Source organism: Acipenser ruthenus, chromosome 21, assembly GCF_902713425.1.
Source record: "Acipenser ruthenus chromosome 21, fAciRut3.2 maternal haplotype, whole genome shotgun sequence".
Classification (NCBI taxonomy): Eukaryota; Metazoa; Chordata; class Actinopteri; order Acipenseriformes; family Acipenseridae; genus Acipenser; species Acipenser ruthenus.
Genome location: NC_081209.1, coordinates 6,779,689 through 6,798,101, shown reverse-complemented (window position 1 = coordinate 6,798,101; position 18,413 = coordinate 6,779,689). Strand labels below are relative to the sequence as shown.

Sequence of the window (18,413 nt, the reverse complement as noted above, 5' to 3'; positions counted from 1 at the left end):
TGTTTGCATTGCTGTGTTCTCAAACCTGAAAGATACTTAGCTATACTATTCCTTGTTTAACTAGGTACCTGTGGTGCAATTATCATTGAAACTCTAAAAATGTGCGATTTGTTAAGATTGCAATGCTCATCCTCTGGGAGTAGTGTGATCAACCAGTGGGACAGCGATCACAGCTGAGGGGTTTGAAACTTGATTGCTTATGACATCTGGGTCAGTGTTAAGACTGAAGTGCTTTGTTCAGTTGTATTTCTGGGTTGCAGAATAAATTGTGTGTGCTCGAACCCAGGGCTGCCACAGCGCTAACAGATTAACCTGCCATTTCCATTTTGCCTAACAGAATATTACAGTGTGTCGGTAGAATAGAATGCCATAGGCATAAGGCTGGATTAGCTGCATAGGTGCAGAAAGACGGGCCACGCTGTTTACGTGGTGCAGAAAGACGGGCCAGTGTAAAACTGTACTGTATTCTTTCACATGAATTGTTCTCTTTGAGCCATTGCCCTTAACCTTTAAGAACTGATTTCAGTCTTAAACTCTGTATTCAAGTTCTCTCCGCTGGCCTGTCGCTGAAAAGCCTGGCATGTCATCATGCACTCTATGCTAGATTAGCTGTGTGTCTGAGTATAGAGGCTGTAAAAATAATGAACTGTTGCTGTTGGGTGGTTTCAAGGGATTCCTGGCCGTTCACAATATAAAGTGCAGTCCTGTAGATGGATTAGTACAGCATTTTCCCTCCAGCTTAATTCTCAGAAACATGCATCATTAAAACCAAATTCTTTTTTGGGGGGGAGGGGGTGCATTTAAAAGTAAATCATAAATAAAATGCATGTGAAATTAGTTTGGGTCAGCATTAGTGGTGGTGGCCTTACTCACCATAAATATCTTGACCTGTGCAATATCCCAAACGTGTACCATTTTGTGTTTTAGAAATAACATTTTGTATGTTTTCAAAGGATAGATCAGCTTTATTAATGCTTTTGGGTGTGGGGTGGTATAATACCTGAAGTGTGCTTCTCATAGATTTTACTGTTTTCTGCAATTGAGAGATTTCAGATTGTGTTCTGTGTGTTGTTTTTTTCCTGACAATATTAAACAACTAGTGTGAGTTTTGAGCGCTGCTCCTTTAAGACCCTATCAATAGTCAGCCCTGCACCTGGGGGGCTGCCCTGTGTGTGCTGATCTAGCCTCTCTTTGTGAATCTCTGTCACGTTTTGTCATTAGCTGTGGTTATGGAGGGGAATCCCTCTCTGACTGGGGCACCTTCTGTCTGTGCCGCTTGCCGATGGTTTATTCATAGCCAGGAGCCAGGAAGCTCTCGCTGGTGAAGCGTGATCTGATGACAAATGATTTTACCTCTGCCTGAATTATTCATTTAAATGTTGTATTTGATGCCCTGTTCCATTTTATATCACTTCTCCTGTGTGTTGCTTTACTTTGTGTAATAACGCAGTAATTCCAAATTCATGTACTTTTCCTTGAAGGTAATTAAAAGATTTTAAATAGAAATATATTCTACAGTAAAACAACGCTATATTTTGATACAAAACCATTCAGTGCAAATTAATGATGGGGAAACCTTGAATAAGCAGTCACACGTTTTCTGTCGTTCAGTGTTCAATGTGTATGTTTTACAAGACTTGAATCCTAATGTCTCTCATAAATCCCGACAGCTTCATTGTCTCTGTACATGCACAGCTATGGACTCCTGAGAGTCCTTGCAAACCAAAGTGGTTGGATTACGTTTTGTTTAGTTTTTTAGATGTTTTAAATGTTGACATTTAGGGAAAAAACTGAACGACTGAAAACATGTGACTGCTTATTCAAGGTTTCCCCTGTAGAGTGATGTTACTTTCTTGAACCATACCTGTTTTTAACTTTTCTTGGTGTTTTGTTTTTTTTTTTCATGGGAAGATTAGGCAGGATTATTTGTACAGTTGTAGGTTGGCGCTACAGGGTGGTCTTGGCCAAAGTGTTTGTGTAATGCCTCAAAAAATATAGGGTAACGCACCGTTTTTGTAATTGACTTTCAGTTTCAAAGAAACCTTGAATTTAGATGGCAGTGGCTGCTGTGGATTTGTTTACTGTAGTTTCTTCTTTTATAAATCCACAATTTTCAGTTTGCTTAATTGAACTGGAAGATTGAAAGGGTGGTGTCCCAAGAGGTGTAGCCCACTTCCCCTGCTCGTTCTCTGGTACAGCTGGGCTAGAGCGTGGGGGAGGCAGTAGATTGGTTAAAGATGCTTTCCAGTTTCTCAACTGCACCTGACCTGTTGCAGGCTTCTAGAACCTTGTGCTGTACTTTTATAAAAATGACCAACCATACCCAGCAATGATCTTGCATGGCGCTGTTTGAAAACTGAATAAGGTCATGGGTACACGCCCAGCACTTAAGTGATAAGGTGTTTCCAAACCTGTCTCACAGGTTCCTGGATCATGCAGTCGATTTACTGCACTGCTCCAATTAAGTGGCATTCATAGATGTGTACAAAAATGCTGTTTAGGAGTGCCCCAGTTGTATACCCTGCATACCGGCTGTATTGTCCACCCTCCAAACAGACACACATACAGGACTGACATCATTTATGCATAATGGAAATGAGTGCTGATGAGTTCCTATGGAAACATGTGCTTAATTTAATGAATGCAATGTCTTTTGTTTGAAGCAGTGCAGACTAATTCAGATGGGTGTAGCATAAGTGTAGCTGAGTATCAGGGACTGGGCTGCACTGCACTGCCTCTAAGCCATCCAGCTTCCAGAAGCCACTCATTAAAAAAACGTTTTTCTTCATTTGATGAATTCGCTACAGGCAGCAGAGTGATCTCTGACTTTTATATTTGTTCATTAGCACTGCTGCAGTGTGATATTTGGGGAAGGAAGAACATACAGTATCTATCCCAGTTATCAAACTCATTTCTTTTATTCTAATTCTACATTGTGGGATTGTGTCACTTTACTGTTACATTTCGGATTTAACAGATGCATAAACTGTAGTTTGGTGGTAAATGAACAATCTGTGACTTCTGCATTTGCATTTGAAGGTTAAAAACGTGTTGAAATATGAGGTATATATCACCCACAGGGTTTCACGCTGTGTTCCTGAGGGTTGTGTGCATTGGACGTTCCCTGGTTTTTAGGGAATGCGGACCATTATACACTGATCGTGTCTGTCTGTCTGTCTGTCTGTCTGTCTCACACTACACAGTAAACACGATAATTGCCTTGAATTCTCACAAATATTGTCTCCTGTCATGGACTTCTAGCCTGCTGTAGACATTTGGATGTATTATTTAAACAGAATTTAAAAGTATCTTCCAGCAGAGGCATCCCTTCCTGAACCCTACTGGAAAACCTTTTCCACCTCCCCTAGCTCATACATTAAACCAGTAGTGTCAGCCCTTTCCCAGGGCACCTGGGTGTTGAAGAAAAGTACCAGCATTGGACCAGAAATATTGAGATGTCTACTGCAAACTATAGAAATACCAGTACTTTTAGATGTTGTTGACTGTTTAGTGCAGCTAACGTACTTTATGTATAAAGCAAAATGGAGCTTTTGAGACAATTTAGGTCAAACTGAATTCTAATTCAAAGGTTTATCATTCATGATCCTCTTTGTCCAGTTTGTTCTCCAGCTTTCCAATCAACCCATTTTTATAATCTTCTAATGGGTTTTAGGATTTAAAAACTGTATACAGGATTGAAAAACAGGTCTCTAGGGAGGAAGATGAGAGCTCACTTTCTTCATCTTCATCTTCATCATCATGGTAGAGAATTGGAATGAACAGCAAGTGATTTTCAGAACTTGCCTCTGTGCCAAAGTTCCATGTCTTTATCAAGCATTAGAATTAACAAACACCAACATTTTAAAATTAATATTAAAAAAAAAATGTGTGCTAACAATAGTGTTTTGAGTGATTCTCTGTGTCCGCAGCAATAGGAAACAGCTGTGCAGGTGTAGGAGGAAAATAAACACTAGAAGCTAGAAGCAATAAAGCATAGCAAATGGAGCCCGGAGAGACCAGCTTGGTGGCTGACGATGGCAAAGTATAAGCATGCTCTGACCAGGGATGGAAATAAGACTCCCATTGCATAGCAGTCTGATCCATTCCTGGTTTTACTAGGAGTTTTTAATAAGACATACCTGTGCTTGTTACCTGTACACTGGAGCTAATCAGGCTCAAACCTGGCATGGGTGAAACTGCTGTGCAGTAGGAATCTTATTTCCATCCCTGGCTCTGACCAGGTTTGCGGTTTCAGAAAACTCTGTGGAATGTTAGATGTGCCAGGACTCAAACGCAGGGCTGTTTTTGAAAAGCTTTTGGTTTTGAACAGAGGACGATTGTTTATCCTTTACCTTGGGTGCAGTAAAGAAATGGCCATGTGCAGCAGGGCCCAGTCCAAATCAGCATGGTGTGTGCTCCACTATAAACCAAAGTGAGTGCTTAAATACTTCCATGAAAACCTAGCCTAGAAAAGCAACCAAGAAACCTGGCATTCATAGTTTTAATGGATTTTTAAAATGTTTTTTTAAATAAGTGAGTTTAGTAGCCGTACTTCAGAATAATCAACAAACAGCTCGCGATGGTAGTCTTATAGAGCTTGCTATGTGTTTTTTTTTTAATTGGTTTTAACAACACCAATACAGATAATATTTCAGCATGGTATTTTAAGCCATCAGTCTGGCGTGGATACCATTTTAGGAATACTAGTATAGCTTTTGTAGTTGTGTTGGAGTCTTTAAAGAAGTTCTGTGGCAGCTTGCGGAGGGGCCTCGCAGGGTCAGTTTCTGGGCTTCACAACGCATCTGTTTAAGCTCCAGGGAAGGGAAAGCTTGCACCATTTGGATTGCGACAAGTCATTCCTTCATGTAAATACAGAGCTGGCTGGAAATGCATTTGAGTTGGCAATGGGGAAAGCTACAGCTCTTTTCCAAGCCTCGGAATGGAAAGCCAGCAGCATTGCAGTGCAGTTGCTGGGTTTAGTCAAAAACAGGGCGGAATGTGTAGCACTTCCCTTTCCCCAATGGAAACTGAAATGTACAACATGGTTCATCACTTGCTTTGCATAAGTAACCTTCATTTGCAACATTAGCTTAGCAAATAGCATGTGCTGTAAGCCAGCTATCGCGTTAAAACATTTACATTTACCGGATGAGACTGTGTGTAAAAATGTTGTTGAATTTTAATATGATGTAATGTATCACATTTGGTTTAAGCACGTCCCTAGTCTGCTAATACAAGGTAGGCTACAGGGTGAGAACATATTTTGACTGTTTAAGTGGATCTGTGTGTCCTCATTATAACATTGTAGTCAGGAGCCATAGTGGGAGACTGCTTTATACAGTATGTGTTCAGCCTTATGATGAGAACTGGCACTGGGGGAAATGGGGGCCACTGCCATACACTCGGAGCTACAGGTCGGACCAAGTGGTTTACAAAATCGGGTTGAGTGAAATGGTCTCCTAAAACAGGAGTCACAGTCTTGGAAGCTACTGTGGGTTTTAGTAATCCTGAGACTAAACTGAAGGGCCATTTATTTGGAACAGTTTATCTCTTAACAGTGAAACTAAGCAGATTATTTTGCAGTTGCTCAATCTGGTGCATGGCTTTGATCTAATAAAAAAAACTGGAAGGGTTAGGGCATTCCCTGTGGAATGGCTCTGCCATCTAGGACCAGCCCAGCCTTTCCTTCCCAAGATTATGAGGAAACACATCATGGTTAATCTTCTCTCTCTGTCTCTGGACACTGCATTCATTGTAATTGATTCGGCTGGGGCTTTCCCACGTCTGTTCAGCACTGCGCTCCAGCATTGCCTTCGTGGTGCATGACAATAACGTGCTTGACATTTGGATATTCACTTTCCTTTTTTTTTCTTTACACAATTTGAGTATACAAATGCTGCATAATTCATCTTGTTAACTGTTGCATTTTATGCAGTTCTTTTTGTTTTTTCTGTTAACTGAATACTTTAAATGTATTCACACAAAGCATGTTTTGCAGCCTGTGTACATTTGTATAAATTATAGAATCATCACCTTTTGAGACAGTAGCATCCTGTCCTCTATATCAAAGTTTGTCAAATGTGCTCTGTTGCTCATAAGAAAAAACTGACTTGCAGGCGTTTCTTATGTATTGCCCTGCCCATGTAGTGTGCGTGTTTTAATACATAAGTGTACTAATGAATATAGATGTCAGTGTGGGTCAAAGAGCTCTTTAGCTGCTATAGATGGAGTGACCCACTTAGAAATGTATGTATTGTATACTGAATGGTAAATCCACATATTTATTGTTTGTTTGTTTGTTTGTTTGTTTGTTTGTTTGTTTGTTTGTTTGTTTGTTTAGGGAATCTGGCGAATTCCAGTAGATGAAATCGATCGGCCAGGTAGCTTTGCGTCTCATATGAACCGCTCCATTGTTCTCCTATTAGAGGTTCTGTCTCAGCTCAAGGACCACAACACACTGCTCAAAGTCTCGTTAATGCTCCAGAGGACGCCGGACCAGGGAAAGTGAGTACTTCCTCATGGAAATGTACAGCGCAGGCTGGTTCCATAACAATGATTACATAGAAAGGTGTAAGAAGGTACTTTCCCTCAGGATACCCCCAGTGAAATCCTGCTTTCCATCTATTGTACAGCTAGGAGGGATGTCATCCAGTGAGTGGCTGAGCTGAGCTGGGCTGGGAACTATGATCTGTGCTTACAAGAGAAAAATAATGCTGGTGCTGATAGTTAAAGAAGTGAATTCGCTGGCCCTAAATGCATTCATCCTCCAGGGCCTGGGTTCAGTTCTGCCCTAGGGCCTAGATTTTGGTACGTCACAAGCCGTCACTCAATTCAGCCAAACAGCTTTGTTTAAGACAAGGCCTGTGTGAAGCAGGGCCTTGTTACAGGCAGGCAAGATCACAAGAGTAGGGAACACATCAGACTAAATATGCCTTTGATTCAGTGTACCGGCAGTGGAGACTGTGTTGCCTGAAACAACTCCCTTTCCAAGACTGCAAAGATGACGGCTCTGTGATGTCTCGCCTATGATACCTGCCCCAGTATTGATCTGCTATTGTCCATCTGTCTGTCTGTCTTGTAGAAAATATTTGAGGGATGTGGATCGCCAGCTTCTTGCCAGGAGAGCTTTTTTCCTCAATGTGAAAGTACTGGAGGACACTCTGAACAAACTAACTGGGGTAAAGAACAAGTTCCATGGTGTTAAAGCGATACAAATGCAATGCAGAAGTGCCTACACACAATGCTGTCATGATGAGAGAATTATTAATAACATAGAAACAGAGTTCTCCATGAACATCATATCCACTTTACAGCCACTATTGTTCTCACAGATCCATTTTATTTCATGTTTACGAACCATTCTCATGCTTTGTCTTTGTTCAATGCTCATGTCTAGTTACAATTAATAATGTGACTTGAGTATGTTTTAGCTGCTCGGACTTCTTTTGCTGTAAAGTGTTTTCTTCTAAGAACTGAAGCCACTTTGGAAGTGTACAGTAATATAGTTATTTCACTAGATGTATTTTCTTTTATAATATATATATTTTTTTACAGGTGTCAGAACAGCCCATTTCTACCTTGTCACAGTCTTTGATGGGGGAGATGACGACGGACGTCTCTAACAAACCCAGCCCGGCCAAGCAGCAGACCGACAAGCTGGAGAAACCAGAGAAAGCAGAGAAAGCGGACGCCACGGGAGAACCAGCAAGACCGGGCTCTGAGGAGCCCATGGAGATGGAGGCTGGCCGCTGGCCGGAATCCAGCAAGGCAGACTCTGCTTGTAAATCTTTGGATGCAGACTTTTCAAAAGCTGAGGAGAAGCTCCCAGAGGGCAGCAAGACCCCAGAACTCTCCCTGGAGGACTTGAGCATCAGCTCCAAGCAGCAGGCAGCAGCTAAGGGACTGTCCCACGTAAGCGCTGGCGGGATGGAGTCTGGCATCGTGAGGAGACCCAGCCGCAAGAGGAAGCTGCTGGAGGACACAGACTCAGGGAAGACGCTGCTATTGGATGCCTACAGGGTGTGGCAGCAGGGACAGAAAATCATGACGTACGACCTGGGCAGGATTGAGACGATCATGTCGGAGACCTACATGTTAATCAAACAGGTAACAAGATTTATTTTGGTAACTGGTCTTTGGGGGCTATAAAGCAGGTAAAAAGATGCAGTCGCAGGTTTAAAGAGCTTGACTAGAATAGCCTTTTGAGGGCCTGAGCCGCATTTTTTAAATCTAAATTTAAAAGGATGTTATGTCCCAATTAAATGTATGGACAGAATATGCAATATCTTTAAATAACTTTTATGGTGACACATTGACATATGATGCCAGACTGAGACCAGATTAAGCATTGTGTTTATTTCTAATTACTGTAAGTTGTAATTTGGTGACAAATGATACGACTAAAATGAGTGTTCTACATTGAGAATGGTGTGTGGTATATTAAAGAACCTGTGATTCATGAAGCACTTATAGGGACACACAGCAAGTCTATTGTTGATCTGGGCTCTTTTAGCTTCCTGTTATAATCGCTCATCGCACCCCTGACCCTTAGACAGTCTTGTAAACAAGCATAGATATGCCAGTATGTCCTTAGGTAGGCACACAGGTTTTAATGCATTTCCACCACCCTAGACTCACAGAAGCCTATTGTTAATAACAGTACGTCATTTGAATACAGTAGTTGCAGTGTTTGAATTTAGCATTTTTCTGTTACATGGTATATCTCTTTTGTTGATGGTATTCAAGCTTTGTTTGCTGAGCAGTACACTATATAGGGTAACCTGTCTCCGTGGTGTTCATCAAAGATCATTTCAACTCGCAAATAAATATTTAAACATCATGTTGAAAAAGATGTTGTGGGGATATCCACAGAGCAGGGGGAAGTGTGTAGAGCTTATGACAAACTCATTATCTTTGTTCTGTAACAAGACAACATGTTACTTCCCCATTTCTGCACGAAATATGGCAAGATACTGTAAAAGCTTCAATTGAGACCACAGAAATGAAGCAGGTCTGTTACTTGAAATTGCTCCTGCACCAGCTATCCTCTGGCAGTGTTTCTCTGGTTCTGAATCTGCCCAGTTCAGGCTTCTCTTAATGTTTTGCAGGCTCCTGTGGTGAAGCCCAGGGCATTCTGCCTCTTCATCTTTGATCTTGCGATTGACAAACTGCCCAGTGGAACCATAGGTGGCCAATTTATTTCAGTGGTAATAAACTTCATTACAGCCTACCCTGCTGATCCTGAAACATTCGCCACGATAAGCGGGATAAACAGGCCAAAATTTTATAAGACATTTATTTATAGATACAGTAATGACTGAGTGTTGCAATTAGCACAGTGTTGCTGCAGCTTCATTGTATGCATTACCTCGTACAAAGTATGGAAACAATGATCACCTGGATTTTTCTTCAGATAACTCTTGAACTTTTTTCGATGGTATGCTCTTTTTTTAAAAACTGTGTAATTATATATATATATATATATATATATATATATATATATATATATATATATATATATATTATATAATAACCATGTTGCTTTTGCACTTGCTTCGAAATAGTATGCATAGACTCAATGAAAAGGAAGCTTTGGGTCACTCTATTGTACCTCCTGTTACTTTTTCAATGCAAAGTATTCAGCTGAAGGGCACTTCCTTTTGTACCACACATTGTTTGTTTGCACAAGGATTAGAACCCTTTATCTCTGTGGAGCTGCTGTTGAAAGAAAACCTTGACCTTAGAAGCACCAAGTGTTTATTGTTGCTTATCTAGGAAGCTTAGAGCAGTTCGATATTGTCCTGTCTGTGTAAACGGGGAAATTGCAAAAACTTTTATGAACTTGCCTGAACCATTTCAGGTTATAGCTTAGCCACAGATGGTGTTGCGTGTGATCTGTAAAGTACGGCTGATTGACGTAGCTGTCCTGGGAAATGTTAATGAGTGAAATCCATTAGGTTTATTGTTTTGTAGTGAGTAAACTTGCATTGAACTTGCTTACAAGTTTAATTTTAATGGTGAATGTATATGTTTAGTAGTAAACTAAACTGATTCGTGTGCACGTTTAAACTTGACACCCCTGCTTTGAAATCAGACCTATTGTACTTTGAGAAAAACTGTTTCCAAGTCTGCTTGTTACAGTCTGTGTCTCCAAATGGGTTTACAGAATTATTTTGTACAAACCCTGGTGTGACAGGGTGTCTAGTAGGGTTAAGCAAGATAACCATTTATTATAATAGCATTGATCTCTTTAAAATGTATCATATGTGATTTAATACATTAGGTAAAATAGTGTAGAACTGCAACAGATCAGTAAGTTTAAGTCAGAGTTAAATGATGTGATGTTTCAGTTCTTTGTTCACAATAAAAGGCTTTTTATTGTTAGTGTTGAGTAAGTCAGTGCAGTGTAGCCCTGCGATCAGTTTCCTTGGATCTTTTTCAAATGCCATCCAACACTGATTACTTAAAGATTCCTGTGCTGTTGAAACCTGTGAAATATAAATCTGGTGATGAATCAGGATCATTTTTATGTGATTACTGTCTCACGCCTCAACTGGAGGGCCTTCTCGGTGTGCTCAGTTAAAGACCGTGAGAAAAGACTTGTAGTGACACGTTAGTCAGAGGTTCTCTTGGTGGATGGTGTCTCGTTTGCCCCCCGGATCGCCTGGCAGATTAATGTTGTCTGATAGGTCCTGGGGTCCAGAGCCTCTGTTGGTTCTCGGGTCAGCCAGCATATGGAGAAAATGCTCACAAGAACTGCTCACTGACCCCTTCCTTCTAAAGCTGTGCATTTTGAAGCAATTGGCTTGTAAACTTTAAATTAACTAGTAATTACAGATGTGATCAAAAGTTTAATTATTGAAAACTTCAGTCATAAAATATCATTAATTGGTGTGTGTTTACTGCATTCATCAGTAGATTAACCTCCTGTCCACACTTGTTCACCTTCCAGTTTGTTTAAACTCTTGCCATTAAAACCTGCCTGTTATGTTGTCATTCTATAAACCAAACTGTTGCACTGGCTGCTACTACCCAAGTAGATAGTTGTTTGTGTCATCTACAAGTTTAATCTCAAAGTAAAACAGAAACAGTTTTGGTTTGTATGCAAACAAAGTCTTAGTTATTACAGTCCATTACTTAATGTTCTTTTTAGCTTCCTTCAGCATTCATCAGCATACTGACAGTCATTCTCTGAATGAATAGTTTCAGACTTCATAGTATTGTTCCCAAGCCGTTTCTGTCTGACCCAGATGTCTGTTTTCATCATGTTTTGAAAAACTCACGGCCACAAACACTGAAAGATAACTTCCTGGTTAACCTCTCCAAGTCAGAAATCTGAGATATGTACAAAGCATTGAACGATCGGATAGAAACATCAACTCAAAATTGAGAGGATTGTATTTTTTGTATGGATGCAGGCTACCTAAATTTGCAGAAGATTTGAACTGGAAAGGATAGTAGATTTAAAATGAATACAGTATGTTGGCGAAAGCCTGAGCTGATGTAAATGCAGTGGTCGTGATGTGCAGTGCATAAGAGGTGCAGCTATGCAGTTGTGGGAGGAAGGGAGGAAGGCTCACAGTAGGAAACCATACTCAGAGGTCCTGTACTGCAGACCTGCAGACACTGAATGAATGGTAGTGTGTTAGTCTGTTCTCTATCTCTCTCTCTCTCTCTCCATGGAGTATACTAATGAGAAAAGATGGGTTTTCCCTATGCAGAAGGGGCAGCTACTGTGCAGGAGAACAGCACTGGAATCTCCCCTACACTCTGTACAACAGTGGCTCTATTCAATTAATCTAAACCATCTTTGTCATTATTAAGACAAGAGCAAATGTTTAAGGACAAATGTATTGTTAGGGCTGGTGGTACACAAAGTATCTGGCTAATTGCAGTGGATGTCAGAGGGAGGGGGGCTGTATCTCAAATTTACACATTCCAGGTGGTACAATGTCTGAACTTAAATGTGTTCTATAGTACTTCCCAGCACCAAAAAAACTGATTTATAATGAAAAACCCAGAGAACAAAGGGATTGAGGAGGTTCCTGTAGGAATGCTTGTTTAACTACATATGCAACAGAAATCTAAATTGTGTTGAAAATCCATTGACATGCATCCTATACCTTGGATGCTTGCAGGTTAGACTCCCACAGTTTATTATTCTTAGATCGCCATGCAGTGTAGTGAGAACGACAAGGCAAGATGCAGGGAATTGCTTCACTGTACAGGGAACACATTTTGTTCAACTGGGGGTTGTGTTTGTCAATGAGATCCCAGGGAAAGTAGCAACAAGCTACAACACAGAACAAATAAATACAATAAGAATAGTGGAAATTAAAATATACGTACAGGATACCCCTTTATTTCTCGTTATTTTTGGGATAGACATGGTCAGAGGTGGAATTCTGCCGGTACTCTCCGGTACTTTGTACCGGGTCTTATTTTGATGCCGGTACTGGGTACCAGGATTTATTTAATCTGCTTTTCATCCAACGCAGATGCATTCCATCCACTCACACAGTCCACTAGTACAGCGTTTCTCAAATACGCTTTCGTTCAGCACAGTTCGTTCTGTTTGCATTTTGTTTCCCCATACTGCTTCTGTTTCAGTTGGCTGCTATTGGCCACCATTAATGTCAGTATAATCACTGCATGTTGATTGGTCAGAATGAAAGCTCGATCAGATTTCATTTTGGCACAAATCTCCGCCCATTACGCTTTGTGTCACTGCTCATTCGTGGACCAACGAGAGAAGACTAGCAGTGCAGCGTGAAAACAGCAATATGGCGTAATTATCATTATTAGTCATAATTATTTTCTTTAGTGTGGCGGAGAAACTATCTGAAATATTCGAAACGAACATTGAAGCACATGAATTTGAAGGCAAAAATCCACGTCAGTGTTCGCCATAAATTATAGTTGTGAAATATTACAAATAATTATAAAAACGTGTTTTGCCTTGCACCGATTTACCACATTGGCAAGATTTGCGCAAAATTTTCTAAAATGGCAAGTGATGTGTGGGACAGTAGGGATTAACAATAACATAAATAAACAGGATCAAAGTGCAGCTTCAGATTTGGTAAGCGAGTCAGAATCGGGATACAGATGGAGGTGTGCTTCACGCTTTTCAAACATGGGCCCAACTAGCAAGGTACATGTTAAGCATAGTGATCAACGTTTTGTTTTGTTGTGATCCTAGTATTTTCTGTTATGAGGACTGTAGAAAACCAAAACGGTGAGGTATTTTTTCTTTGTACAATGCCCCCTTTTCTGAAACATTTTGAAGAGTTTAAGTTAAACGTGAGTTTTCATCTAAAAAAAAAAAAAAAAAAGAAATAAACCATAGTAATGATATTATTTTATGAAAATGTGTCTTTTGCCACTTTGTTTCTTGTGCAGAAAGCACAATACTAAGGATAAAATAACATAAACTATCTAAAAATAAAAACATTTACACTGTTTCTGCCTGAAATCTTTTTCTGGAATATAGATTGTGGTAATTAATCTACACAGAAACCAACAGAGAAGCACACAGAACATAATATTGGAAGATAAGTAATAAGTACAAAATAAATAAAAGAAACCGGGATATATGTTCTAATCCAAGGCTATTATTGTAGCATGGCCAGGTCCTGTTGTAGGTGAGTACCCAGGGTCTGGAAAGTATGGGGATGATTTCAGAGAATACTATGGAGATTAAAATGGCCAAGTACATTAGTAGTAGTAGTGCCTGTTACATAATACATTGAGAGGTATTTAGCCCCTATTGTGCATTGTTTGACCTTAGGCCTTTTTGTATCTTTTTTTCATAGCATTTGTGTTTTTTTTTTGTTTTTTTTTTATAAATTAAATAGCATTTTTTAGGATAAACTCCTGCTCTATAGCAGTTACTGCATAGTGTAATATTTCTTAATGCTTGTCATTCAAGGTTTAACTTAAGTGTTACCTTACAGTACATGACTGAGTGATACAAGCGGAGGGTATAAAGCTGTCAGTTTTTAACTTCATTGTTTATGGTGAATTGGTTATAATTGATCAGTTAATTTTTAAGGCTTATTTTGTATGTATAAATGTATAGTGTACCTATATATATATATATATATATATATATATATATATATATATATATATATATATATATAATATATATATATTGTTAAAGTATTTATGCATTGGCACTCATTGTCTCAATTATTAAAATGTTTACACCCGGCTGTGCATACAAGTAGCTGCACTTTTTTGTTGAGAATTTCACCCCTGGACATCATGGTCAACCATTTATTAGCACCAAGGAAATCTGTATCTATCGTAGGAGACCGAATAATTGGCATTGAAAATAATAGCCCTGTGCTCACTGCAAGAGGCCATATTTAATTCATCCAGTACAGTGCTTTTCATATTTAATTTATCTTTCTCTTCAGGTTGACGAAGATGCGGCTCTGGATCAAGCAGTGAAATTCTGTCAGATACAAATGGCCACGTCTACACAGAAACAGGTAGGATGCCTTAAACTTGAACGTGTTGCAGAACCTTTTATTACCTTGTGACAGTATGATACCTCTGCCTGTATGTAAGCATGTCAGGCTTTTTAGATAGAACAGCCAATCCAATTGTGGTGTAGACGTTCCGTACGCTCTGATTGGATGGGGTAACGAAGCGAAACCTTCACAACCACTCGACCAGATTTGATTAAACCTTGCTACTCGACCTGCTGTGATTTATAGCTGATGTTTTCATGGTGCTGATCTCTACAATGGGGTGTTTCTAACCCTGCTAGGTGAGATGCGTGTCCATACATATTTATTTTTGTGCCGATGGGTGATATCAGTCCATCTAGTTGCATGCAAGCCTCTTGTTTCTAGGCAGACAGGTAATCATCCCTGAACTTGCCATGATCTCCAATACCTACTCTGCTCAATCTCGAAGCGACCGGAAGGTATATCCCCAGAGGAACCTGCTTGTAGCTGTGATGGGTATTGCTACAGAATCTCGCCACATAGAGATATATAGATTTGATTGCAGGTTTATTTAATGCAGACCTGCAGTGCAACGATAAGTAAGACAGCTCAAGGGTGTAACATGAAGTAATGAGTTTTGTAATAATGAAAAAAAAGTCTGCCACCGTGTTCATTAAAGATTTAACGGCAGTGCTGCAGTGTTGTGGAGTCTGCCTCTGGCATGAGCAGCGTTGTTGTTGTTGTTTTGTTTCTCCAGCCTGCGCAGCCCTCCTTGATTTTTTATTATTGTTGTCAGTCCGCTGCAGTGCCCTGTACTTCAGGATTGAATTTGAACGTTTCCAAGGCAATCAGTCAGCCGCTCTGCATTGCTTTCAATTGCCAGAGCTCAGATCTTACTAAAGAAAAATCTAAAAAATAGAGTATATGATTCAATCAGCCCAGGCGCTGCCTCACAGTAGGCTGTTGCTGGGGTGAAGGGGTTCAGACAGCAGATTAGAAAAAAAAATACGGAGCCACTGATTTCGAAGGAAACATAAATCTGCCACATTGTTTTCTAACACAAAACCTTGCAGTAATGAGTTTATTATTATTATTTTCTTATTTATTTATTTTTTTTGTAGCTACTTGTTATCCTGTGTTGAGAGATGCTGTATGGTGGTACCACGTAGAACTAACAAAAGAATTGCAGTAAATCTTTTCCAGTATGCCATATAAATCCCACTTTAATATATTGGATTGATATTGTATTCTGGATTTTGTAACACTTTATATTGTCTCTGTAACCTTAACTCTAAACCTAACCCTTTTCTGATACAATTGTGTACTTGCATATATCATGCAAAAAGATTTACGCATGAAGAATCCTGTAAATATGCATGATAACATTGTAAGTATGTGTAAGTACACATGTATTTCCTACTGTAAGTAACTACTATGTAAATACACAGTAATTAGAGACACTTAATGAAAAGTGTTCTTAGGGTTTTATTTTTCAGAAGTGGTATCCTTCATGTCCTGAATCTATAGTAACTTTCTTTTTTTTCCCCAAAAAATTTATAAGAAGGTGCCAAAGCCAAGTAACTTACAAACCATCTCTTCCGTTAATTAAAATAATAATTCAGCAACTCTAAGGGTTGGTTCATACTTCTGTCGCAGATGAATGCGATACGTCCAGCGCAGACAGCTCTAAAGCTGTGCAGCTTCACTCCCACCATGCAGCAGATGTTGACATTTTTCAACATTATCCGACCCTGTGCGGTTTCAGATCGCAGACGCATGAGAAAATGCTGTACGACTTTCCAAAAAAAGAGGCAAGTCGCAAGAGTGTGGCTGACGTAATTCTGACCTGTGGCACACGGTCAGAGACCCTCGACTCCGACCAGAAATGAGGTGGGAGTCTGAAGTATGAAGCAACCTTAACACAATCATGACGTGGGAGTTGGTTTGCTTTGGGCATGTGGAACACCACTCTTAGCTGGTGCTGCTCCTGAACGCAGGACCCAGTTGTTGTTTTTTTTTTTTATTATTATTCTTTTGAAGCGATTTGACTTTTGACCTGTGGTGCTTAACTGTAAGTGTGCAGTGGGAGCAGCGAGTACCTTCAAGTGGTAAACCATGCAGCGTTTGATCTTGTAATTTACATGAAGCTGCTGTCGACTGAGCTAACCTCAGACACAAGTCCCCCGGATCAAGGGGTTTTCCATTCCCTTCGCAGGGCTTCCCCTTATCTTGCTCAAATTGGCATACAGTTACACTCCTTCTGTGTAACAGTTCAGGTGGCACCTTGCAATGTATTATGCCAATAATTTATATTTAAAGAAGTTGTCCTAGTATTAAGGGATTACATTTTCCTAGTATCGAATCTCTTACCTCTTTGATAGCCTACTATGTGTGTTCTGTATGGTTCTCTGTAGTACTTTTTGCATGGATTGTTATTCATCCTGCTTACTAACTATTCCAGCTAAAAACTGCTTCTGAAAAGGCTCGTCAAGACTGATTGTGGGGAAGCATGTTAGCCTTGTGCATTGAAGCCTGTCGGTTTATTAGTTCTCCAAAAGCCTTAGCAAAGCTCATTATTCATCATTCAATATAAAAACTATGTATAGATGACCTTTTTAAAATATACTCGCAGTGGAAAATATAAAATAACACCAGAAGAAATATTTATCTACCGCAATGACTTTTATAACCCACTTATTTCATTAGTCAGTGCAACAATGGGGCAAAACTAGTTGCGCAATTAACAAAGACAGACAACAGGAATTCCCCAGTATGGGACTGAATTCTTTGTTGACGTTCAAATCTGTCGACTCATTTTTAATTTGTAGCAGGTATTGATGTCTGGTTATGTTAATATAGAATCATTCAACAAGGAAAGGTAAAACTGGACTCTACTGGGTTAAGGCTAAACAGGTGAAAGTAGTGCTGTGTGGTTCCCTGGGTCTTGAAGGCTTGCAGCATTATTTTCTCTGGATCTCAAAGATCTCATCAGGCAGCAGTGTGTTCATTTCCTCAGAGACATAGTGAGGCTTTCCTCTAGATCTGAAGTTTGATACGATTGGGTTGAATCTGTAATGTACAGTCTTCAGATTTCATTATTATTAGTAGCATTTGAAAACCATAGGGAGTGAACAAGTTTGATAAAACAAAAATTGACACTAAAAATGAACATAAAGTTCTCTAGTTGATCAAAAAGTTCCCCTCAACAGTAGGATGGCTGTTTCCCTTAAACGATTCGTCACTGTGGTGTTATTGGTGGCGCGCAGTGAAAACAGGACTGCTCTCTTACATTACATTGAGTTTGTAGTTTTAACAGTTGGGAGGTGAGTCATGTTCCTGGTACAGTACCTCGTGGGGATGTGGTTTCTCGTAGAGTTAGTAAGGCCTGGTTACCGTATCGCACTCTCCAAGTTACTGGCAGGTTGTTGTGGCAACCAAACGGGTTTGGGGAGGGGGTGAAACTTGCTGATGTGTGTTATCAAATCAAGAATATTAATTCTCTCATCTGCTGAAATCTAAGAAATGACTCAACACAATAATTGTGACGCACCAGTCGTAAGACACACTTTTATGGTTTTCAGTCGGAGTAACGGTGGCGTTGCTAGAATTGTAGTACCCCAAGTTGATAATTGTTTTTAATATGTGATAGTTAAATACAATGTAATTGTATTTATCTTCAGGTATCTCTACATGTAGTAGTATACTTATAGGAGGCTGTGTGGTCCAGTGGTTAAAGAAAAGGGCTTGTAACCAGGAGGTCCCCGGTTCAAATCCCACCTCAGCCACTGACTCATTGTGTGACCCTGTGCAAGTCACTTAACCTCCTTGTGCTCCGTCTTTCGGGTGAGACGTAATTGTAAGTGACTCTGCAGCTGATGCATAGTTCACATACCCTAGTCTCTGTAAGTCGCCTTGGATAAAGGCGTCTGCTAAATAAACAAATAATAATAATAA

The 18,413-nt window shown here is 39.9% G+C and overlaps 1 protein-coding gene across 10 annotated transcripts in view; it reads left to right on the top strand.

Annotated features, from left to right (window-relative positions):
• LOC117428033 (calcineurin-binding protein cabin-1-like) overlaps positions 1-18,413 on the top strand; it is a 74,645-nt gene that overhangs the window by 44,135 nt on the left and 12,097 nt on the right. For all 10 annotated transcript variants that reach the window (XM_058994630.1, XM_058994632.1, XM_058994638.1 and 7 more), the window contains 4 exons: positions 6,341-6,504; positions 7,082-7,178; positions 7,555-8,106; positions 14,424-14,498. In XM_058994630.1, the coding sequence (XP_058850613.1) occupies positions 6,341-6,504; positions 7,082-7,178; positions 7,555-8,106; positions 14,424-14,498 (888 nt within the window). The remainder of the gene's footprint in view (positions 1-6,340; positions 6,505-7,081; positions 7,179-7,554; positions 8,107-14,423; positions 14,499-18,413) is intronic.